Source organism: Pseudochaenichthys georgianus, chromosome 15, assembly GCF_902827115.2.
Source record: "Pseudochaenichthys georgianus chromosome 15, fPseGeo1.2, whole genome shotgun sequence".
Lineage (NCBI taxonomy): Eukaryota > Metazoa > Chordata > Actinopteri > Perciformes > Channichthyidae > Pseudochaenichthys > Pseudochaenichthys georgianus.
Genome location: NC_047517.1, coordinates 17431156 through 17455446, shown reverse-complemented (window position 1 = coordinate 17455446; position 24291 = coordinate 17431156). Strand labels below are relative to the sequence as shown.

Sequence of the window (24291 nt, the reverse complement as noted above, 5' to 3'; positions counted from 1 at the left end):
GTAAACAACCGAGATGAATAGTAGGCTGGATTTACACATGGAGGAGGGAAGAAACCTGCATGGAGGAAGGGCAGCAGGAGAACCAGAGGGATGGAAAAACAGTTGACAGTAAAGACACGGCCCCACAGAGGAAGAGAAATCCGGCAGGATTTGTAGCCTGCTTTAGATTCACATGATTGGCTCCCACCCCCACTCTTTTTTTCCACCCATCCACAGACCCTTTGAGATGGAAAAATGGGTCATCTGTGTGGAAGTTAACACTCCGAGCACGTACAGTGCTGCTTTATTTTAAGGACGTGCCATGGAATTTTCTCTCTCCTTCATTCCCTCACTGGTGAATGACACAGAGGAGAAGGCAGTTGGTAATCAATATGCACACAAGTGGCAGTGCAGAGGAGAGCCATCTTTATTATAGCAGCCTGGTACAGCATGGACATGTCTCATATTTCTGCCCCCTCCATGACAACGTACAGTAGGCTGCAGACTCTGCCATACCAGCAGTGACATCAGCAACAGGGCATCGGGCTGCTGGGAAAAACATGTTCCTAAACAAAGACGCAGGAGCACATCCAGGCCTCTTTGCACGCCTCCACCGAACAGTCAGTGATCAGCAGCAAATACCTCCCTGTGAGGTTACTGCTCGTACACTCTCCAATGGTGCAGCATTGTGTAGCTTTGCAGAGCTACGTGAAGCTGCCATAGCAACCGCATACAACAGAGTTATTTCTGGCTGCTTTAAAACTCCCAAACACAGCTGCTCCTACATAATCAGACATCTCCACCCAGCCTATCTGTGCATGTATGGCATTCAGAGCGGTAATCAAGCTTTGACATTCAAACTCACAAACTGGAATAACACAGTGAAGGTGATTACTGCTGTGGGTAATTTGTTGACAGGATTTCCAGTAATGAGTTGTGGAGCTCAAGTGATTACAATATTCCCAATACAACGTTTGACATACGTTCGGCATCCATGCAAACAAATTACACTCGGCAGTCTGACTGTTTTGCTCGACCTTATCCTGGGATTTTAATGTCGACTTCAATCATTTCCTTCGCCTGTAATGAAGAAACAGTCCGTGATTGTGAGCACATTAGAAAAATAAAAGGATTACAAACAGCCAAAAATCACCCCTCCCGAGCACATGGTCTCTGTGCTTCAGGCACAGCCATTGTTATTGCTGTCAACTGGAGCTGTTGTGCTCTCTCCATTCAGTTGTCCTTCACTACAGTCTGCTCACCCTGCCTGGAGCAACACTTCCCCCTACTGCACAACAAGAGGGAGTTTCTTCCCTGCCCCTGCTTCATCCGATATAAAGAGCTGACTCATAACCAATTCATTCAGACTCAAATAGAGCAGAGATGCAATTAAAAATAATTAAACGGAATTACAACTGATTGCATTAATTTCCTACTCAGGATTAAGGACACAGAGCAGGGTTTGTTTTTTAAAATATTTGCTGTGTCATCCTGAATTGAAATAGTGTCATGGGTGTATGTCAAGGCCCCTTCATATTAGCATGCAATCAGAGCATATATCATACAGTGCTTCTCAGCTCAGAGTGTGTGTTCATCAAAGGGTGTTCATGCAGTCGCTGGGTGTCTCTCAGTGTAGATGACGCTTGTAGCACATGTCTTCCGAGTCACTTGTTTCAGAAGCAAGGCAAGAATCCTTCCTAGCCTCAGAAAACGAAGAATTGTGGAACAGGCTAACAGGTGTGCAGGTGTACGTCGTATGCGAGGCCCCGCCTTAAATGGAGCGCGATTTCCGCCAAAGATTTTGAAATTGGTCCGTGCTCAAAGCATCGCTACGAAGTACGCCGGCCTCGGTAGAATTCCAAGTATACTGGACATTGGAACAGTCCTTCGGCGGCACTCGATTACGTAGTATGCTTGACATAGTGGCTCTGGAGCAGCCTTCCTCGACATTGAGAAACACCCCATGAGTGTTTATTTGCAGGAGGGAGGGGGGTGTGCAGGGGCCTGAACTCCCCACCCCCAGCTCAAACTACAGTCTGTTATTTTTCTCCTCTGCACTCCCCAAAGGACAGATTAACAACGAGTCACTTCTTCTGCACACTCACTCCAATGCCAGACTACTCTAGACAGGCCTTCTCCTTTTTCACCGAATGGCAAAATAGCAGGAGCGCCGAAGAGAAAGACTTGCAGTGAACACATGAGTTCATGGAAACAGAACACCGTCTACCATTTAGTCTTCACTCGACATTTCTGGGCCGCCGTTCAATTTTCATTCCTAATGTAGAAAAACGATTTCCCCCTGCTCTTGTTTCCTGGCAACCTCCAGGCACCGGTTTCTGTGGCCAGAGCCTCTTAGAAAAATAGCTGCAGACAGGGATAAACATAATTATAGCTCGATTTGTCTTCCAAAAGACACACTTTCAACCAGACCTACTCCCTTCCCCTACAAGCTGCTCCACTTTCGCTCTCTTGAACAGACAATAAAGCCATTCACAATAAAGACACCGTGGCTAAATGTTCTCGCACAACTCATATTTCACCATGCTGGCATGAAACGGACACTGTACTCGCAAGAGGAAAACTGCCTCGTTCTGGCAGTGTTTGCATTTCATTAACACTCTGAAGGTCAGAACGCAATGTTTTATGGTACTTTTAACAATAGATGTATGGATCCTAGCCATTTAGTCCCATGAGATAACACCATCCTCCATACGAGTAATATGTCTAAGAATTTATTTTTTTAAATCCAGAAGAATAGTTATCCTTTCCTTCTGCGCATAACACTCACTAAACTGCAAAACGACTTCCAGGCGGATAGAAAGTGACCATAATCCACATTGGAAAATGCTGTAAATTCTCCTGTGCATTGCTACTGCCATCTAGTGGTGAATGGAAACTCAGAAACTGAAGTGTTTTCATTTTTTTATTGTAGGATTTTACACAAAAATATGACCAGAGATGCAAGACTGAAATATAAAAATAAAATTATTCGACAACTTAATATTGCACAAAAAAGTGTTTAGTTTAGTGAAGGCACTCTTAAACACTTCACATGTAGAGTTAGTGCACAGCAATAAGTAACAATTTATGTACATATGTGGTTTTATTTATTAAGCACATAACATACCAGCAGAATAAAGCACATTACTTCTGAGGGAAATTAATAGAATGATAGAAAACAAGAGATCTGGTGGGACCAAGTTAAGATGGAATGCGTTTCACCACTCCTACAAACATCACCCTGCAGGCTTATTTCACCTCGGAGTGCCATGATAAAAGAGTGATCATTCACCCGATGTCCAAAGGTCACGCTCAGCCATAATCACTCACAACTGCAGTCACACGCCCCAAACAGTGCACAAACATCAGTATGAAGTAGTCAGAACATCTGAGTAATCTCACACGCAAGCGCACACATTCATTCGACTTAATCTTCGTTACAGACGGAGCTGATGATCACTGAAAAAAAGATAAACATCTTTGAGTATAGCATTCATTCATTATTAACAGATAAATGTGTGCACAACTTTCTCACAGAAAATTAACAAACATATTAGCATTTGTCTTAGAGGTGAAATAACCAAGAGCTACTGACACTTGTCTCTCAGCTTTGGATTCTAAGGTTTATCTTGCACCCTTTCTTGTCCCAGAGACCACAAAGCAACCAGGGGGTTTATTAAGGATGCGTCTTAACTACAAATAAAACACATTTTTTTTAATTTAAGTGTAGCCGGAAACGCATACCTAGCAGACTTCCACCGAGAACACGTTCATTCAACGTCATCTTCTGATAAAGGCTGAGAGTTGATGATACGCTGAAAAACAGAAAAAAACATTTCAGAGGTTATGCCATTAAGTTTATGGCACTCGTTTTTTTGGTAATGCTGGCATTTGTCTTAGAGGTGAAATAACTAAGAGCTACTGACACATGGCTCTCAGCTTTGGATTCTAAGGTTTATATTGCACCCTTTCTTGTCCCAGAGACCACAAATGCAACCAGGGGGTTTAGTAAGGATGCGTTGCAAGAAATACAAATTAAATCTTTTTGAATAGGAGATGCAGGAAACCCTTACCTGGCTGATGGTGGGCAGTTTGGTCAGCAGCATTTGGAAGACTGGAGGTGGCAGCGTCTGCTGGAGCACCTGAAGCAGCTGCTGAGGTTGACCACAAACTGCAATCGCATTCGTCAGGTGGTCTACGCCTTTCTCAAAGTCACCTAGAAGTAGGGGTAAAGAAGGTTTAGAAATGTATGAGAAATACAACTGGGGTCGGCTTATGTATATATATAAAAAGGAACAGTTACGTTTTAGATGGCTTAAGTAGCACAATACACAATTTAGCAGAAGTACTACAACTACATGGAGACATATAGTGTTGCACAAAGTGTTTTTTTTTTTTATGTACGGGTGTATCAGGCACAGAAACATAGCTTACAAACTGAACAGAGAAGTGGCTTACCTTGTGAAAGGAGCTCCTCTCCAAGCTGGATTTCCTCCAGAAAGAATTTCTGAACAGCTTCTGCATCCTTCAGGTCAGGTAGCTTCAAAGTAAAACAAAAAACAAAAAACAATATTTTTAAAAGAAATGCCCATTTAAGGAAATTAATACACACAAATCTAAAAAATAAGTTGTCCTACCCTTGCCAGTCCAGACTTGTCACTAGAAACATTTTGTTTTCTTCTACCTGCGAGACAAAGATAGCTTTAGATATATGTATGTTAACTGTGCTTACAAATCAAAGGCACGTGGTTAAGCTAAGCTGTTAGCTACCACATGTTTCTATGCACGAGTTATCTAACCTAAGACTTACTACCTGAGACAAATAAGTTAGTATTAAACGTAATTAGTCTCTACACTACAACCACTACATTTTAAAAAGACATCATAGCGTTTTGTCCATTAAGACTTTTTAAAACCATGTTCCTCGTGGCTTGCTTGCCACATTAAGGCTAACGTGCTATGCTACATGTTGCCTGTGCACTCAGCTACCTTTCTCTGCTCCCTCTAGCTCAACAACTTACGTTCACGTAGTTTTTCTTTGAAGCCAGGGTCACTCCGCCGTTTTCTGTCAAAATAAATACAATATGCGACGAAAAGGCCCCCACACACCCCGGCCACAACTGCACCCGTCCGACCGCTCGCCATATCTGAGACTATTGAGGCGAGGCACGCAGCTGAGGAAGAGCTGAGAGGAAGTGCGTCCACCATGACGCACTTATAGTTACATTTTGCTTCCGGTTAAAAATGGCAATGCCAAACTGTAAAAAAAGGGAAATGTGTTTTAATCATCAAAAGCCACTTAAGGCCTTAAAAAGAACCGAGAGCTTTAAGTCTTAAGCAGCATTTACATGTTCACTAACTTTTTATTTACAAGTAATTTTGGATAATAACTAGTTAATATTTAACATTGCATCCTATTTTAAATGTTCCCACTGAAACTGGGTTAAATAAAGCATTACGTTCAATAAACTAGTAAATATAAGTATATGAAAATTGTGATTGAAAACATAACTGGTATCTTCCACCACTGATGGCACCAGACACGATGAATACTTCACAAACTATGGCATTTATTTCAAACAGAGGCTTCTGCTTTGCTTACATTTTTACAATAAATTACACAATGACCATCGTCAGATGAGCCTAATAAATACTATTGAGCATTTTTCCAATAAGCTCCATTACTCTCTCTTCATCTATGGTCCAGACTAGTTTCCATATACAGGTTCATACAGCTGTAGCTTCAGGCCATGTACAGGTTGGGAATAGTTTATCCTCATCCAAAACCCCCATTATTATCTTACAAGTACAAGCTATAGAAAAAAAACAGAACAGTACAACTAAAACAAAACGTAAAACTGAAAAGGGAAGACAGGAAAAAAAAAAAAAAAAAAGAGTAGTTTAACTGATGAAAAAAGGAAAAACATAAATGAACTAAAAAATAAATCTCTTCCTACAACAGAACAAGAAATAGGATAAAAGGAAGAAAATACATGCTTAAACCCTCAATATTTACACTCAAACTGCAGTTAAAACCGTAAAACTGTCTGTACAGAAAGGTACATATTATTAACAGTGCAAGATATTAAATAGCCTGACTCAAAACACTTCTCAATATACAAATGTATAACAAAAGCATACAATTACATACAAGTGCCAAACAAAATGTAACTTCAGATTATCATACAGTAGGGGTTCTATACAAAGGAAACACTGGAGATGTCTTCAGAAATGTATACACATGTCACTTTGATATAAATGCACATTTACAATATCTTTACCTTTTAATCTGGTCAAAGTACAGGAAACAGAACCAAACATTTTTTTGGTAGGGATGAGTATGAGAAGAAGCTGGCGTGTCCTTTTTGATCATGAGTAAAATTATAAAAGAAATGCCAAAAGAGTATGCGTTGCTTTATTTAACAAAGCAAAAAATATATACTTAATTAAGTAACTTCATGTTTGTTTGAAACACTGCAAAATGTGGGATTAAGCTTCATTCATGTGTTTTGCAGCACTGAGCTGCCTTCACGTTAACTTGATCCAGTTGCAAATCTTCAGTGAAATTGATGGGTCCAGGGGAGATTAAATAGGTGATGGAAACATAATCAAATAAAGCAGATGGGCTTTTAAAAAGGCTGATGAACTGGAGTAATGTGACCAACTCCATCATTGCACAGTTTATACTGCCAAATTGAACAGTTACACCCAAGCTGGATGAGTATTCAGTAGTAGATTACGGGTGATCCGGTTTAGGAGTTCTGCTTTTACAATTATACTCTTTAAATATTATTATAACGCTGATAAAAACCATCATTAACTGTCAGCCCTTCGATGCCTGTTCTCTCACACAGCATTCAACAGTCTTTTTGTCAGGAACACATTATTCCGGCTGACGCTCTGATTTGAGAAGAGGATCAGGAGAAGAACACGTGCTGTCCTTTCTCAAAGTGCCCCATGGAAAAGAACAAAAAGGCACTACAATATTCATCCACAGAGGCTGTCAGTGGACTTATGATGGTCTGAAACCCTATTCTTCAATCCTGACTCGACCCATTCCAAACAAATACAGGACCACGTGCCTGTACGTGAGAGGAGCATCGTCAACCACTTGAGGTTTAACCACACAAAGGCCTTTTTTGTAATGAGTGTGGACAGAGAAACATGGCGAAGATACATTATGTACGCTCTGCCAAGGTGGCAGTGTTTCTCTGAATTCCCCACTATAGAATGGCGAGCACAGGCTGTACCGTGTTGAGCTTTGAGGACAGAGCACGGAGGGGTCGTCCCTGGAAATCAACCCTTACCAATACAACTTTATCAAATGGAAACAATTATTGCTTGCAAAAACAATTCTTATAAATGGTTAATTAAGAAGAGCGCAAAAGACAATATTGTAATTCTATATTTTCGACAAATGTTATCCCCCTAAACAATCTTCATAAAAGTGCACTTAAGTGCCATTAGCTTGCCAAGGAAACAGTTGTCAATAGAAAATAGTGCTTGATTCTTGTTTTTGTTGTTGTTGTCTCTGGTCTGGTTTTTGTGCCCCAGTAGGTAGAGTTAGCAGGGTGACTTGTCCGTCCTGTTGGAAAGGAATGGGGGCGTTGACCCCAGGGTGCTGGTTAAGTGCTAAGTGCGGTGGCTTTTCGCTGGTTCGTCCTGTCACCTGCACTCCACTGATACCCCAGAGTTCTGAGAAGAGGAGGATGAAGATGACACCGGGGGGTCAGCCAGTGTCAACATGACTGCCGCAGTCAGAGAGCTGGAGGACGGGGAGGAGGAGGAGGAGGACGAAGAGGAAGCTGCCACCGTGCCTGCAGGACAAGAAACAGCGTTTGGTTATGGTAGGCATTAACCCAGATTGTTACATACTAATTTAGGAAAATTGATTTAAATTGCGCTGTTGAGATCACAAAGAGCCGACTCACTTTCCCGTTCCTTCTTCTTCATGCGTTTTCGTCGTCTGTCGATAGAGGCTACCTCAGACTTGAGGGAGAGGTAGTGGTTCCTGATGTCCTGTAGCTTCTCCTGAAGAAATGAAATCCTCTCCAGACTGCTCATCTTCTCCAGGTCAGCTGAGTGGAACAGAAATAATGCAATTTAGCTGCTAAAAGGAGACCCTACAGGTGAATAGGGGTAATATCAATTTGAAACTTCTTCTGTGGATGTTTTACATGAAGCTAACCCCTTTTTGTATGACATTTTTCCATGATTTATTATTAAAATATGCATCATAATTTTTTTGACATATCAACATTTAAACAAATAATTAATCATACGTTAACATTTTTTTTTTAAGGATGTTTGGATATCCATAATAGAATACAAATGCTTCCTGATTTTAAATATCAAATGTTCTATAAATTAGTCTACAAATGATATATGAACAAACCCCTGGATCAAAGTATAAGTCTTCATCTAATTCTAACTTTTAGTGACACAATTAACAATTAGAGAAGTGAAATTAACACCTTAATGAACATTACTTTTCACTGTTAATATACTCCCTACGAAAACATGTTATGGATGCAAAATAGCCAAACTCTCAAATCTGACCAGTGCATGAAAGAAGGCAGTTTTTGCCTGCAGTGTTGTGCCTAGGGAATTGACATAAATGTATATGAGACTTAATTTTAATAAATATAATTAAATCAGTTGCGAAATTGAAGAAACAGTTTATACATATCAATTAAAAAAGACTATTAAAACACATTTAAAATGACCGATTCAATACCCTCAGGCATAACAAATTACTAAAATCTTGTAACACTTACACATCTGGAAGCTCCACTTGTACACGCGTGGCGATCTTCCATGGTGGTCCCGGTGCTGGCTGTGGTCGGGGTCACCCTGCTTGTGGTACTTATGGCTCGAGGGGGGAGATCGTCCGCGAAGCTTAGGCGATGTGACAGCCTTCACTTCTGGCATGTTGTTCTTGGAGGCAGTTTGTTTGGCAGTGCCCTCAACAACTGACTGGTCTTCACTGTCACTGCTGTTGGCTGGAGGAGGGAAGACAGCTGAAGGGATAGAAAAAAAGAAGCAAAATGTCATTCTCTTTATCCACCTGAAATCTGTTAAAATGTCAGGTGGGAGAAGGTACTGCAGGCGTTTCAAATGTGAAGGCTTACCTGTCTTCCTATTCTTTTTGGGAGGCACACCAAGGCTTTTGCGGTTAGGCTTGTGTTTCTTTGAGACTACGACTGGCTGTGGTTCTTTCAGTCGCTTTTGACTCACAGAGGCTACAAAGACAATGCAAAAAGACGGTGAGGGAACGGATGGACAGTGAAATTAATTGTCAGCGTGTATTTCTTAAGTACAGCGTCTTAAAGAAAAAACTATTATTATGTATTGAAAGAAAGATGGCTGTTGTACCTTTGGACTTCTGTTCACTCTCCTGATGGCTGCTGCTGCTCAGCTCGAGGCTGCCGCTGCTGCTGCTGTTGCAGGACAGACTGACGTCAAACCCCTTGGAGGGGGAACCCGCCCCCTCATCTTGGGGGAGATCTGGTAGCTCCCCACCCAGACTCTCCACTTCCACCGTGCTGCTGTCTGTCTCACTGCGCACGCCTGCCACTTCCTCCTGCACGGGTCTTGGGGGTAGGGGGTCAGAAACCGGCTCTGAAGGCAGGGCGGGGGGTATGGACGGGGGCGGGGAGGAAGGTTGTGCTGGACCGGAGTCTTCCACGGCGCTGCCCCCTCCTCCTGAGGGCGACTCGGGCGTTGTTGGCGGCGTGTTGAGCACGGAGTTACTGCCGCTGCTAGGAAACTCCTGCAGTTTGTCGTTCTCCATCTGCTCCTGCGAGGCTTCGTCCTCGGGACCGGCCTCCTGCTCGGCGCTCGGCTCCTCCAGGCATGGCGGTGCGGGTGGGGGGGGAGAATTGGCCGCCTCCGTGTCCGAGTCGGAGAACAACTCTTTGAGAGTCTTCTTCGGCCACTGGGCCTGGATGCTGGACCAAACGTCCTTTTGGCCTTTGGAGCGGACAGCTGGTCGTTCCTCCACATTCCCAGACACTTTGGCCCTCTTCTCAGGAATCTCCCAAAAGCCAGCTTGCCGGCCAGCTTTGGTCTTCTCCTTCATCCCGTTGTATTTCTTGGAAGGCGAACCTTTGGTTTTTGGCCGGCTTCGCTCGCTTTCCTCAGCCTTGGACTCGGAGCGCGCTGCACCCTCATCGTCTGAGCTGCTGCTGGACAAGCTCCCCCTCTCCTCTCCGGGACCCGTAGCTCTTTCCGCTAGCTGCTTCCTGGGAGAGCCTCCAGGCAACCAGTCGGCACTCCTTGTATTCCGGGTCTTCGCTTTGGATTGGCCTTTTGGGGTCCTCTCCACTGCACTGTCAGATTTCCTTTTCCTGTTGCTCACCTCTCCCTCAAACTCGGCCTGACTTCTCCGCTTCTCGGCACCCTCTGGACCAACTCCATCCAGGTTCTTCCCTGAGACAGAGGAAGGTTTGGATGCTTCAGGAGGGCTGTCCCAGCACTCTGATGTGTGCGAGGCCTCTGGTGGTGGGGCCTTTCTGGGGCTGCCCCTGCACCCGGGGCGATCCTCCGCATTACGTTCGCCCTCCTCGTCCTCGTGATCACTTTCGTCCGTGGACATCTCGGAGGCTGAGGGAAACGAGAGAGAGCTTGTGTTTTAGCAAGAAATCAACAGGCATACAAAATGCACCACTTCATAGAGACACAATCCTAAGCTGCTGTAAGTGTGCATAAGGACTACAGCCTAGTGAGTGTTGCTACCTTGCAGGCCATTGAGGATAGAAGTAATTTCTATAGACTTGACTGGAGACTGCTGAGTCCCTTTGTCCTCACCCTCGTCCATCTTGGAAAAGACATCCTGGCTCAGGCCACATTTGGAGCGTGCGAGGCGGTTAGCGTTAGTCGAAGGGCCGAGGCCGTCTCTTTCATTGAGCCTGTCCAGCCTGTCTCTCTCCCTCTCCGCTTTGTTCTGTTGGGAATGCAGCAAAGTCAGCGATTCACTCCATAAAATAAACCAGGTTGAGTTCAAATGTAACCCGATCATACCTTTATCTTTTTGCGATGCTTTATTTTTTGTACGTTCTTATTTGCGGGGCGCACAATCTTCTCTGCTTTGATCCATTCGTCATATCTATACGAAAAAAAAGAAAGTACAAAAGACAAGAGACAGTTTTATCATTTGGATCTCTGAGAGGAGCTGAAGAAATATCCTCTCACACCACCACCACCACCACCACCACCTCCACCCACCACACAGACGCCTCTACTGTCTGACCCCGACATGTTGCTGTGACACAATAAGCCAAAAAGGAAGAAATCCCATGGTGTTATGTGGAAAAGACAAAACCTTTAACGATGAAGAAAGAAACAATATTTACACCGACCACCACACAAATCATATTCAACAGAGTCCGACAGTACCAAGGGTGCTACGTGGGTCGTATGAGGAAAATGAAAAATAAAAAAACTTTCACAACATCGCACACGACAGACACAATGCAGAGAGAACATCCCGCTGTCTTTTATAGAGTGCTAGAGGACCACACAACGACATTGAAGACAATGAAATGCTATTTGCACTAGTTCACCTCTGTGTCATGGTACCCTAACACTCTACTTAACACTGCATTAACCCTGACCCGCTGGGGAGGGGGGAGAGGGTTGAGAGGTAGAGGTGAGTGTAGAAGCACTTTGGTTGGCCTTTTCAGAGATCCAAAGGGAAGCTCACATTGAGATATTGTAGTTTTAAATGGTTTAATAAAAACCCCCTTGTTGGGTATTTTCAAAAGGGGGTTCAATTTCCGCCTGTCTGCAAATTAAGTTGAGAGACAGACAGGGGATTCAATCAAAACTGAGCGAGGGAAGCTGAGGAATGAACCCCATCAACCCACTACTCAATTTGGTTTCCGCCACTAGGTGGCAAAGTCCATAATCAGAGTGCTGACAATGGATCAGGTGAAGCAGAACTGTGAGGAAGGGATGTATCTGTTAATGCTGAGGGGATACCGATGTAGCGGTTAATCCCTTGAGCTGAATTGACTGTTAAGTGATGTTTTTTTTATTTGATTGTTTTTTTTAGGGTGAATATAGACGTTAGGTGATTTCTCCCCAGGTCCTGTCTTACCTGACGTTCCAGCCACAGTAGTGCACCAGGTAGAGCACCTCTCCCCCCTCCACGTCTGCCTCTTTCACAGTGGCCTCGTACGTCTTCAGACTGCGGCCTCGCCCATACCTCACCTGCACCTTCATCCCCGGGGGGTAACACTCAAACTCCTCCCCTTCCTCCCCCTCCTGACTGCTGTCATCCCTGCAAGAAAAACAGTTCAGCACTTTCCTGACCCTAGGCTGCCCCGCAGAGCACCACCCACATCCGCCCACCCCGACTCGACTACCTGCTGCTAGGAAGCTTGATTTCTAATTTACTTTGCTCCACCCTCGCCTTCCCTGTCCCATTACAACACTACGCCCTCTTCCTAGAAACAAACTTCCCATTTATGTCCTGCCTTAGCTCCAGTGTAACCTACAGCAAAACTGCAGAATAAACAACTGTTCATTTACAGCAAGCCAGTCAAAGAACAGTACATGGAGAAGAATAAAACATTCTTTCATGGTAAATAAAAATAATCTTGCATGAGGAAATAACACTACTGTTAGGCTGTCTAACCCTATATCCACACACAACAACATACTTGGGATTCTCACTCACACACACGCACGCTGTAAGAAACAAAAGCAGCCACAAGGAGGAGCTAGTGGGAAACAGTCAGGAGATGTCGAAGCTGGAGGGTGTACGGGCGGTGCAGGAATGCCAGTAAGTGGTTGAAGGCGCGGGGGCCAGAGGGGTGGGTTAGCACGGCAAAGCACAACTTGGCAGGCAGCGCAGCAACTTAAAGCGAGGCTACAACGCTGAGAGGAAGCACGGGCTACCAGATCCAATTTGGTCTGCTGCCACAAAAAACAGCTACAGCACAGAACTCCACACAATCCCTCTCATACTAACTGTTCAGAGCGGGCGCCCGACTCTGAACAGTTCAATCAACAAGATGCAGTGTGACAACTGAAGCTGTAACCACCCTAAAGACACTTCAAAATGCCTAATTATGTTTAAAAACACAATGCTGTTTTTCCACAGACCTTCTCCACCCCTCAGTGATTAATATGGTCACCAAACACAAACAAGTACGGAGGTATACAAACATTTAGAGCTGCAAAAATTAGTCGTAGGATCAGATAGTCGAGCCACAGAAAATAATTTGCAAGTATTTCAAAAATTGATTTTAGTCTTTAAAAAAAAATCAAACATATTCAGACACATTTCTGGACTGTTGATTGGATGAAATAAGACAATAACTGACGATGTGACGGACAATTTCCAAAGTGTTCTGATATTTAATAGCTGAAATTAATATAAAAAGAACTGCCAGCAGAGATTATCATTAAGGACAATAATCATTAAATGCAGCCCTAAACATGATCTAAAAGCATCAGTTGCGTCAGGAATGGTTATTTCCTCAAAGACCTGCACAATTCAACTTCAGTCAATGTGCCTTATTATGCATTTACAAATCTAAAAGAAAAGAAAGGCTGCAGTGTCAGTCCAAGTGGGAAGTACACTTTTCAATAAGGCAGTTCATTAGGCTTCATCAAGATAAATAAAAGACGGTAAATAGAACTTAGGCAGTTACTCAACCATCACTGTCGGACAGGAGTTTACTTCTCCATGCTCTCATTAATATAAATGAATCAACACCATTTTCCTATTTAAGCTCATTGGAAAGAAGCTCTCACACAGTCTGTACAGCCGGGGTGAAAGTGGTGGGGTCAGACTGCAGGTCCGGATTACAGGAAGTAAACATTGAACAGGTCTGATACCATCAGGATAAATCAGATCAGCCCGCAGGCTGTCATCTGCCGTGTGAATCTGTAAACCCTCACACTGCCACACCACCACAGATCCTGACACAGCCAAAGGAGCAGGAAGCCTCCTGATTGTCACAAAGTCCAGGTGTGATGGAAATCGGCATGATCATACTGCTGTGAGCCATTGGCCACTGATGATAAAAAACAACTACACAGAGAGGGGTGCCAGAAGCAAAAAAGTGTGATAAGAACATCTTAAAGTAAAAAAACAGAAGCAAAACTGTTGCTGTGTAGTGCTTTTCTTCAAGCAGCCCAAACAACCTCAAAGATGGGTTGGGGGGGCGTAAACAAACATTTTGATTTTCTGGACAGGAAACAACAGCTACATTTGAGCAAACCAAACAACTTTTGATTTTCCACAACACCGAAAGACACTTCCTCTAAAAAGGCTACTGCCTCTGAAGCACTATCTTGCGTCTAGTGTGCTAATGCATCAGTGACAACACTCACACACACATGGAACACTTATTAAAGCTGAACATCAAAAAGCCAACAAATGAGAGGGTAGACAGAAAGGGAGAGAAAGGAGGAGAGAGAGAGAGAACGAGAGATCAGGGAAAGGTCAGAAATCAAGAAGCACAGCCATGTTGTGTGAGAGAGGCTGGCCACGGCTAGACAATCCCAGCCAGAGAGAAAAAAAGGGGGAGGAAGAGAGAGAGACAGAGAGGGAGAATTTGAGAGAGCACAGCATGACATGCCAGGTGAAAAGGTAGCAGTCAGGCTTTGGTGCTCTAAGATGTCTCTGCCAGCTGATGCCGACTAAGCCACGAGAAATAAAAATAGCACAGAGGGCAGTGGGTAGCTTAGTTAGAGAGAGAGGAGAGCAGCCCTCTCTGTTAGCAGGTAGAGGTGGAGTGTGGGTATACGGCTGGGTATTAGTGTCATTAAGGTCAGAGAAGACCTCATCTGCTAAAGGTCTTTTTAGATTTTTACTGCCACCAAGGAAAGTGTTGGTCAATGGTCAGATTGAATATTCACAGAGTTCTTTCACCATGCAGGAGCTCTGCACGGAGCTTGTGTTTGTGCCATGAGGAGATTTTTTGTTTTTTTTACCACCCTGGTGGAGGGAACCATCCATTTCAGACCACCTACCCAGAGTTGTCTTTGCTCTCCTGCTCCTCGTCGCACTCCTCCTTCACGCTCTCCCCCCCGAGGCGAGCCGTCGACGAGCCCTCGTCTGCGTCCCCATTGAGGGGGCTGTCTTCTTCCTCGTCATCTTCGCTCTCCTTTTCATCTGTTTTTATTGGTTCGGGCTCCGTTTTTTTCCGGGTCAAATCAGGCTTCTCGTCCTGAGAGGAGAAGGATTTTATTATAATAAACAATGGAGGCTTGTAATGGTGATGGGATTAAAAGAGAAACAATTATTTATATCATATTTAGGGAAATGCACCTTGCAGACGATAAGCTGTGTGCTACTCGGTTCTCCATCCACCTGCGGTTTCTGCTCCTCTGAGCTGGAGGAGGGGGCATGTGTTGCTACCACTTCCCCCTCAGACTTCACTTCTCCCTTGGGAGCCTGCTTAAGAGGGAGGTCCATCCTGAAGGTGATGGCAGTGGAGGTGCAGTATTCTTCAAATCCATTCAAGTACCTGGGTGATAAACAGTATTTGTTTAGAATTTCCAGAAATGTCACAGCTCCTCTCAAACATATTCCATCACTTATGGCAAAGCTATGTAAAATGGTAACTTCTATGTTTTGGAAACTGGACTAATTTATTCTTGAGGAATTTGAAAAGGCTGTTAAATAAATACATCTATGTAAAACAAAACAACAGAGAAAAGGTGAACAGAGTAAAATCTAAGAGCAGCTGTACATACTTGCGGTAAGCACATTTGACATTGTAGCCAGCGGCAGAGTTGAGCACAGGGATCCCCAGATCCTGATAGACCAGCTTCCAAACAGCGCCGCTTTCAATCTGCTCAATCAGGGACAACAGAGAAGACAGAGCCGGAGTCAGTCAGCATATACAACGAGACAAGTGTCAGGCTACACCGCTGTCAAAGTGGCACTCACGTTGTTGAAGCCTCCCAGTTTGTGCACCAGCCTGTAGAGCTTGAACAGGTTGAGGTTCTTGTAGCCCAGAACAGGCCGCTTGTTGATGGGAGTTCCTGAGGAGGAGAGACGCTGCGGTGAGGAGGGTAGACAGGCTGATCAAAGTGAGCCTGCATTACTTTGCCTGCTCACTGTAAACCTTTTAGAAATGCTTTTTTAAAGTGTTCCTGGAATAAACCTTTAGTAGTGTTCAAGGACGTTTTGAGATGCTTTACTTTAATGAAAGTAGCGAAAAATTGCGAAATGAGAATACTTCTATAACAGGTAAATTGCCCCACATTCAAAAACGCCCCCCCCCCCCCCTCTGAATGTTATGCTATTATGATAGTTTCAGACAGAGGGTGAAAAGAGGTATTGCAGCGCAGGCAGTATGAGACAAATAAAGAGCTTGTTGAAAATTAAAGCATGAAATATGTCACATTAGAGCAGTGGTTCTCAAACTTTTTCTGTCAGGCCCCCCTTTGGAGAAAAAAAAAAGTCGGGCCCCCCCCAACACAAATAGTCAGGCTCAGTGGCGGCGCCAGAGATTTATTTTGGGGGTGCTGTGGAGTAGCTTGATGTTTCATAGAGGGTGCTCAAACATTTAGGGTTTCCCATTAATGCACCGGGCGCTACAGTGGAATTGTAACACTCCCCACGCATATACACAATGTACCCGCGACTGTTACAATGAAGGCTCGATAATCAGCTCACAGCATATAGGTGTAAGCAGGGGTAAAGTGCTATTTTTTATAGGTGGTGTGTGGACCTCACATAGGGGGGTCCGGGGGCAAGCTCCCCCGGGAAGACTTTTAATTATTGAAGTTAAAAGCATCAATCTGGTGCACTTTGAGAACAAAATGAAGAGATCTATGGATACATCTCTCAACACCCAGATGAAACAGAACTGGAAACAGATTTACTTTTTCTTTATGGATATTTTACAAATCACTCCCCTTTTAAACTTTATTCATTTTTTAATGTCATATAGTATTTCATATTTTTTTATAACTATAATGATCATATAAACGTGTGCCTCGGAAATAATTGTTTACATTAATGGTGACCAAAACGTTTGAGACCCACTGAGATAACACTGATAACACTCTCCTCCACTTTGTTGTTGAAAAAACTCCTTATATCCGTTAGCGTAGCTCGCTAGCACCAGAAGCTAACATCAACGATCTCTGGTACCGGTGCTCTCTCTCTCTCTCTCTCTCTCTCTCTCTCTCTCTCTCTCTCTCTCTCTCTCTCTCTCTCCTCTCTCTCTCTCTCTCTCTCTCTCTCTCTCTCTCTCTCTCTCTCTCTCTCTCTCTCTCTCTCTCTCTCTCTCTCTCTCTCTCTCTCTCTCTCTCTCTCTCTCTCGCGCGCACGCACACAAAATGGCTCGTTCCACACACACAGAGCCGAGCTTTAATGAAACACAGAGACCCAGATGTAATAGTACTGTATCATATTATTTTCGAATCAATACTTTTTCAAAATATGATTTTGTTTTTAAATCTTTTTTTTTTTTTTTTTTAATAACCATTTTTCCTCCTGGTCTCTCACGCCCCCCCCTGTCATGCCTCTGCGCCCCCCACTTTGAGAACCACTGCATTAGAGGCACAGAATACAACTATGAACCTGACAATGAGGATAATAGGGCTCCTTTAAATAACAGTCCATCATATTGATTAGATGTGTTTTTGTGTAAAAGCTCAATTTGATGATCTATTTGAACAATAGAGGAGTAAATAAATACTAACTTCTGAATTGTTGTGCAGTAGAAGTATGAAGTTAGAAGTCGGAAATGCGGTACTTCATTCTAAAGATGCACCTTGAATCTTAACAAAAAAGTTAGTTTTGAAGAGGCCTCACCTCTGTCTTCCATGAACTTGTAGAGCTGCTGCAGAAAGTTCTCCCGCTCCTCTGGGTACGGCTCCACTTCCTCCTGCAGACATAAACAACACAGTTTGAGGGTCTTTTTATTTATTTTTTTACTTTGGAGGCTGTGGGGGATGTGCAGGCTTCTGCCTCTACCTCCTCATCTTCACCGCTTGCATCCCCCTCCTGTCCTTCCTCTTCCTCTTCATCCTCATCCTCGCTGCTGGAACTTTCCTCCTTCACCTCTGTTTTCCAGGAGCTGGGCACGACAAACTGATGGAGGAACTCCAAGGCTGCGTCCAGAGCTGTGGAACACACACACAGGGATATTACACATCTACCACAACCAATTCAAAACTGTTGATTTGGTAATACAATGCAAACATCTATTAGTATTTATATTTCATAGTGCTGGGCAACGATAAAAAAAATTTTGCATCTCATTGTTATGCGCACAATTCAATTATGAATTGCAAAAGTAGTGTATTGCGCACTTATATTTTAAAAGTACTGCTATATGAACAAAAGTGCAATAACATTTGGTTATTGCATTTAAGTGATACTATAGACTCGAAGTACTACAATCAAACTTTGCAGTGGTTACAAATACGTTGGTTCTATCAACTCCGCCGTCTGGAAGAGATTTAGAATGTCCATGTAAGAGTTCGGTACCTTTGTTCATGTGAGCCCTGCAGCAGTCTTAGCCCCGCCCCAAATGCTCTCATTGGTTGAGACGCGTGATGAAGCCCATCCTAACCCAAAACGGATCAACATCCCACCCCTCCTGTGACCCATGGTTTGTCTGAATGTGTTGTCAGAGCCAGTGAGCAATGAACTTTCAAAATCATAATAATAAATAAAACTGTTAATGCGCGATTAAAATAATTGTCGGTGTTAATTAATTTGACTGGTTAACGCACTAATAACGCGTTAACTTGCCCAGCCATGCTATTTAACACACTGTTTTAACACAAACATTTCTATGGTGTTTTACTGATGACACTTTTTTCCAGGCAGAATAGAAAAATTATACTGGTTTGCCAAAAATATGCTAAAAGCTGTTATTTTTAGGACCATATACAAAACTAGGGGTACCACTTTACAATAAGACTACCCTTATAAAGGGTTTATAATTAGGTTATTAATTAGGTTGTAAACACTTTATTAATCATTAAGAACCATTTATAAACCAGTTCTATCATAGTTTTCATACATCAACACAGGCTCACTATTTGGCAAGATTGGCTACCTAGCTTACTTCTTCATCAGCCTCTCCTTGGTATCTGTTGTTCACCGAGTTGATTCCTCCCCCCTTCCATCTTGTTTCTTGACATGTCATTATGACCATGTATTTTACTAACATGTATAACTGCCAAAAGGGAGCCTTATTGTAAAGTGTAAAACACATTCCCATTTATGTTTTGAGTATGTAAGTCACTTTGGATAAAAGCGTCTAACAAGTAACATGTGATGATGATGATGATGATGATGATGATGATGATGATGATGATGATGATGATGATGATGATGTGATGATTTATTAATGAGTTAGTACCATTTCTAATAAGGCTTAGCAGTACAGATAAAGGTGGTTCACTATTTGGCAAGCAACCGGGTGCCCTGTTTATTTCGTGTCTTATAAAAGCTTATTAATGATTTAAGTGTTCACAACCTAATTACTAAATGAATTACAAACTATTCGTAAACCATTTATAAGGGTAGTCTTATTGTAAAGTGGTACCAAACTAGGTTTGTATAAAAAGACATTTTGAAATCAACAAGAAAAATATCAGCCGTGGTTAAAGCAGCATGACAATCTGCCAGGAGCTTTCACAGTGACGCAGAGGCTTTCAGCCACAATGTCACAGGTGTGTTTAAGGAGCATCTAACCACCTCGGCAGATGCTTGTTTTACGCACTTGTACATTTGGAAATATCACAGTTGTGAGTCAACCACCTGTGAATAGCAAGACTAGAATAATATAAACCTGTTTCCTAACTGTAATCATGAAAGAGTGAGAGCTCTGCAGCAAAAAAAATTGGGGGCACTATATAAAAAGCCCGACGAGGACTTCAAATAAAAATAGACTCGACAGTGACGGGAGCTCTCAGTCGCAGTATTCCCAAAGAATAAAACAGCAACTCACTCTGCAAATATGTGTCGACACAAACCCTCCTTCAGATGTTGAGGTATATGCTATGCACCACATCCTAAAGCTTTAGTGTTGACTCACCTGGTTTGAGCCCTGCGTCGGCTTTAGGAGGACAGTCCCCGTTCAGCTCGCGGATGTCTTTCCGCAGCACCGTGTTACTGCAAAACAAAGCAACTCTGATTATAACGTGCACAGAAGTGAAGTACAGTGTTACTACATCATGGTTCAGCTCTTCTGTGTGACTCAGTAAAGCCAATCAAAGCCTATAGAACTATAAAAACACATACAGGGAAGTTATTTCCAATCCTGCAGCAACAAAACCGGAGCAGAAATGGCTGGATTTACAGCCTACTTTCTTTTAGCACCCTACAGCAGCTGGGCGAAGTGTTGGAGATTTGGCAGATAGATGGATGAGTGGAGCACGTAAACTGAAAGCAGTCAGAGGCTTTGCGAGTGTGCCAGAAAGACGATTTACTGCGGTATCTGTAGGCAGCTGAGCTGATCCAATGACCAGATTGGTAATGGTGTGAATAAAGGGGGAAAAAGCTTGATATTGCAGCCATCAGAGCTAATGGGAAACCTTGATTTAAAAGAATAATATGTAACAATTCCACAAAAAAAAAAAAAAAAAACTACTATATTTTTTCGAGTGGTTCTGACAACTCGCACCTAGAGAACTTGTCATCTTGATCATGGTAAGGGCCGGTTTAATTTGGTTGCCTGTAACTTCTACTATCCCGTTTGTGCATTAGTCGACGTTGGGGTTTCTGTCAAATATTGCCTTTTTTTTTTTTATAAATACACTTTTTAGATCTTACTTGTTTTTAACTTTATCTCTTAGCCAGATCCAGTATTTTAATCATTGAACTTCTAGATTATAAACTACCAGAGAAAAAAGCTGAGCAAATGTTAGCGGCAGCTCAGCTCACACCCTCATTTGTTCTCAGTGTTTAAACACAGAAATCTGAACACATGGATCATAAAGGTCACGTATTATGCAAAATCCACTTTGTCATGTCTTTATACAGAAATATGTGTCCCCTCTTTGTAAAGAGATTGGAAAGTTTCAGAAGGAAACAATCCCTCTCTTTTGTCCTGATCCATTTATATAAAAACCTGTCTGAAATTGAGCTGATCAGATTTTGGCCACTTTGTGATGTTACAATGTTTTTTTGGGTTGTGCAACCATTAGCCAATAACCAACCAGGTAACCCCCCCCCCTATCACCTGACTGTCCTCCTAGAGCAGGGGTCGGCAACAGGCGGACCGCGGTCCGGATCCGGACCCAGACGGACCCGAGCTATAATCAATACATTAATAGGGGATTTTTCGGCGCCTCCCGCTTTTTTAACGCTGATTTGGGTGACTTGTGTAATTCGTGGAGAACCGAAGAGTTTTCGTTTTGGGGGTGGGGGGGCAGGGAGTCCGTCCGTCAGTCCGACTGACGGACAACTTCTCACTTCACAAAAGAAGAAGAAATCTAGACCGCAAAAATAATTAAACAAGCGAGTACCTGTTTTTCCTGGCCAAGGACAGGTTCCTTGAACACAACACGAGCGTAACCTGTCTTCCGTGTCTTCACGTGGTTTATGTCTCGTCTGAAAGGAGTGCTGAGCACCGAAACGCCGCTCCAGCCCTTAAAATATTGCATATAAGGATAATAATCCATAAGGAGCCGTACACATGCCGCAGTGTTTGCGTGGCTGTGTCTTTAGTTGTAAACACAGTGGCGATCTGTTGTTGTTAGCATCTGGTTAGCTAGCTATGCTAACGAATTTAAAGAGATTTTCTACAACCAGGTGGAAGAGAGCTATCTCCTGAGAGGCTCAAATATCCTCAGCTCAGTGAGGTTAAGGCACACCTTGATATGATCATTATAGTTATTAATGAGACTAAATGAAAAACAGGTATAAAATACTATATGACAGTAACAAAAACGTTGTTAAAAATAACAAGAATAGAGTTTAAAAGGAGAGTGATTTGTAAAATATCCAAAAAGAAAAATATGCTTACAGTTCTGTTTCATATGGGTGTTGAGAGATGTATCCATAGATCTCTTAATGTTGCTCTCAAAATGTACCAGATTGATGCTTTTAACTTCAATATTTTAAGCAAAGGTTGAGTTCAATAATTTGTACGACCCTCGGAGGATGTTGTAAAAATTGAAAGGCTCCCCACCCCTGCTGTAAATAATAATAAAAACCCTTGATTTTTAACTTAAAGGTGGGGTAGGTAAGTTTCAGAAACCGGCTCGAGATACACTTTTTGTTATATTCCATGGAATGCTCTTAACATCCCGATAGCAATGAATAGCTTAAGTGCTTTGACAACAAATCCATAAAAAAATGTCATCTGTAGAATGCAGCCCGAGAAGAACATTACACATATCCACAGTATTTAATGTTAATTGACAATAAATATTGTTGTTTTTGAATTGTACTTTCTTTATTTGATTGGCAGTCAGTTGTTGATTATGCAGACGTTGATAAAGCTACAGGTCACTTCAATACATATCACACTAATTCATGAAGCAAGTTAGACATTTTGATGTTCCGGACCTTTGCATGGGGACATTTTCTCTAACTGGACCTCGTTGAATTTTAGTTGAAGACCCCTGTCCGAGAGCATCATTGTTGCCACCATCTCTCAGAGGGGCGTGACCAGCAGCAGCTCATTAGCATTTAAAGCTACAGACTGAGAATCGACACTTTTGAAACCGAGGGGTTTATGGGATGTTACAATGCATGATCTGTTTGGCATTTTGAGACAAACACTTCAGAGACATGTTTTGTATATATCCGAGACCTATGATATATTATTGAAAAATAGTATAATAGGGGACCTTTAAGTTATGATGTGGTGAACCAACCAACTAACTAACTGGCCGCTAGCATGGCTGGAAATGAAATGTGTTGTTTACTTTACTTTAAATCTTATTTAAAACATTTGGTTTCTTATGCCAATCAAGCTTAAACTGCTCCACATCATTAATTACTGGCTAATGTGAAACAAGGTCATTATTGAATTGAAAAATCAGTTTTGTGTTTAACATGTAGGTTGTGCTTTACAATATGTACTATTTACAACTCTAGCTTAGCTTTTTCTTGATGGCAGATAGCACAGGAAAGTTTGCAAGTTGGCCAAAACGAGAACAAATTAAAAACAGCTACTGTTTCCATTGTTACTAAGGTAATCAGATCTGACTAAATAAGAATAACCACTTCCTGAAAAATGGATATAACCTTACTTTCCATGAAAAATGTTTTCCAGAGCCATTGTTATTTGAAAAGGCACGTTGAATGGTTATCCCTAACAATACCAAAGTCTCCAGAGGGGAGCGAACACACTGACCCCCGGTCTGAAAGGTCACATGGCTTGTGTATATGACCCCTTTTCAAACACACACAAAAAAGAACCCAGGGAAGTTAAAACAACTGGGCAATAACAGACAAAAAGAGGCTGACATAAATGATAAAATGTGAAACAACAAATAGTTTTAGTTTCATCATACTGCACAATCCCAGAAGCAGATCACATGTGGTTAACTCTGTGAGGGACAGATCAAACTGTAACACAACAGAGGCAGGATCAGACTGCATCACATCACACATGAGCACCAGTACTGATATCCTCTTCTCATCTCTATTCCATCCACATAAAAGCAACAAGGAAGGGAGGGAAACAAACCTGAAAATCTCATTAACAACGATATAGATTTTCCGATTTCTTAAAATATTTGTTGCCTCTATCTATGAAATCAAATCGCTACAGAACAGAAAGGGAACCTGCTACAGTGCGATTTAATTTGCAACAAAACCCATCACAGGGGTGCCGGGCTCAGAGAGAAAATACTTCACAAGTATATGACTTCTAGTTTCCTCTTGATTTATCATCTCTTATCTTATCCGTAGCATCAGCCAAGCCTGGATATTTGCCAGAGGGAAGGAGGGACTTTTCACACTTCATTTGCAGCAAATGTGTTTTCAGCTGCAGATAAAGGCTCGTGCTGAGGAGGATTTCTTAAGGAATGCAGACTGAAGGCTGTTTTGTCATCAATGGAATCCAAACAGACAGAGAAGGAGACTTTGGAACGAGAGCAAACAGGAGATTAATTTATGCCGAGTGTGGGTTATGTTTCTGCCCACATACGGAGAGAGTAAAGCACCAGCTGAGCACAGACCCCTGACAGTACTTCTTCCTCTCTTTGCCACAGACAAAACAATCTGGCGGTGTGGTTCCACACCGAGGGGAGGCCGCAGGGAAGCTACACTACCTCAGTTAACCAGAAACTTAGCCTGAGGACAAATTAAATAACACAAGCAGGGAAGTGCTGCCAGGGAAAGCAAACGGCATCTTAAATCTGAGG

General features: G+C 42.7%; 2 protein-coding genes and 2 non-coding genes across 6 annotated transcripts in view; all 4 read right to left on the bottom strand.

Annotated features, from left to right (window-relative positions):
• Nucleotides 1–2889: 2889 nt before the first annotated feature.
• Nucleotides 2890–5169, bottom strand: tomm20a (translocase of outer mitochondrial membrane 20). Its single transcript, XM_034100076.2, has 6 exons — nt 5001–5169; nt 4617–4663; nt 4438–4519; nt 4053–4195; nt 3724–3794; nt 2890–3438 (listed from the first exon to the last, which is right to left on the bottom strand). The coding sequence occupies exons 1-5, from the start codon at nt 5122–5124 to the stop codon at nt 3750–3752; spliced, it is 441 nt and encodes a 146-aa protein (XP_033955967.2). The 5' UTR covers nt 5125–5169; the 3' UTR covers nt 2890–3438; nt 3724–3749.
• On the bottom strand, nt 3538–3667 carry LOC117460216 (small nucleolar RNA SNORA14). Its single transcript, XR_004553620.1, has one exon. It is a non-coding gene; the product is annotated as a small nucleolar RNA SNORA14 (small nucleolar RNA).
• LOC117460215 (small nucleolar RNA SNORA14) lies at nt 3869–3999 on the bottom strand. The gene has a single exon (XR_004553619.1). It is a non-coding gene; the product is annotated as a small nucleolar RNA SNORA14 (small nucleolar RNA).
• Nucleotides 5170–5527: 358 nt separating the features above from the next.
• Nucleotides 5528–24291, bottom strand: part of arid4b (AT-rich interaction domain 4B) — a 44693-nt gene continuing 25929 nt past the window's right edge. Inside the window, exons 10-24 of one of the 3 annotated variants that reach the window (XM_034100073.2) lie at nt 20007–20083; nt 17930–18078; nt 17768–17840; nt 15890–15984; nt 15694–15791; nt 15266–15464; nt 14968–15164; nt 12080–12262; nt 11002–11086; nt 10717–10924; nt 9355–10584; nt 9111–9221; nt 8757–8999; nt 7911–8057; nt 5528–7796 (exon numbers count right to left, since the gene is read on the bottom strand). In XM_034100073.2, the coding sequence (XP_033955964.1) occupies nt 7645–7796; nt 7911–8057; nt 8757–8999; nt 9111–9221; nt 9355–10584; nt 10717–10924; nt 11002–11086; nt 12080–12262; nt 14968–15164; nt 15266–15464; nt 15694–15791; nt 15890–15984; nt 17768–17840; nt 17930–18078; nt 20007–20083 (3247 nt within the window). In that variant the 3' untranslated portion in view covers nt 5528–7644. The remainder of the gene's footprint in view (nt 7797–7910; nt 8058–8756; nt 9000–9110; nt 9222–9354; nt 10585–10716; nt 10925–11001; nt 11087–12079; nt 12263–14967; nt 15165–15265; nt 15465–15693; nt 15792–15889; nt 15985–17767; nt 17841–17929; nt 18079–20006; nt 20084–24291) is intronic. The other 2 variants (XM_034100074.2, XM_034100075.2) reach the window with 2 other exon arrangements.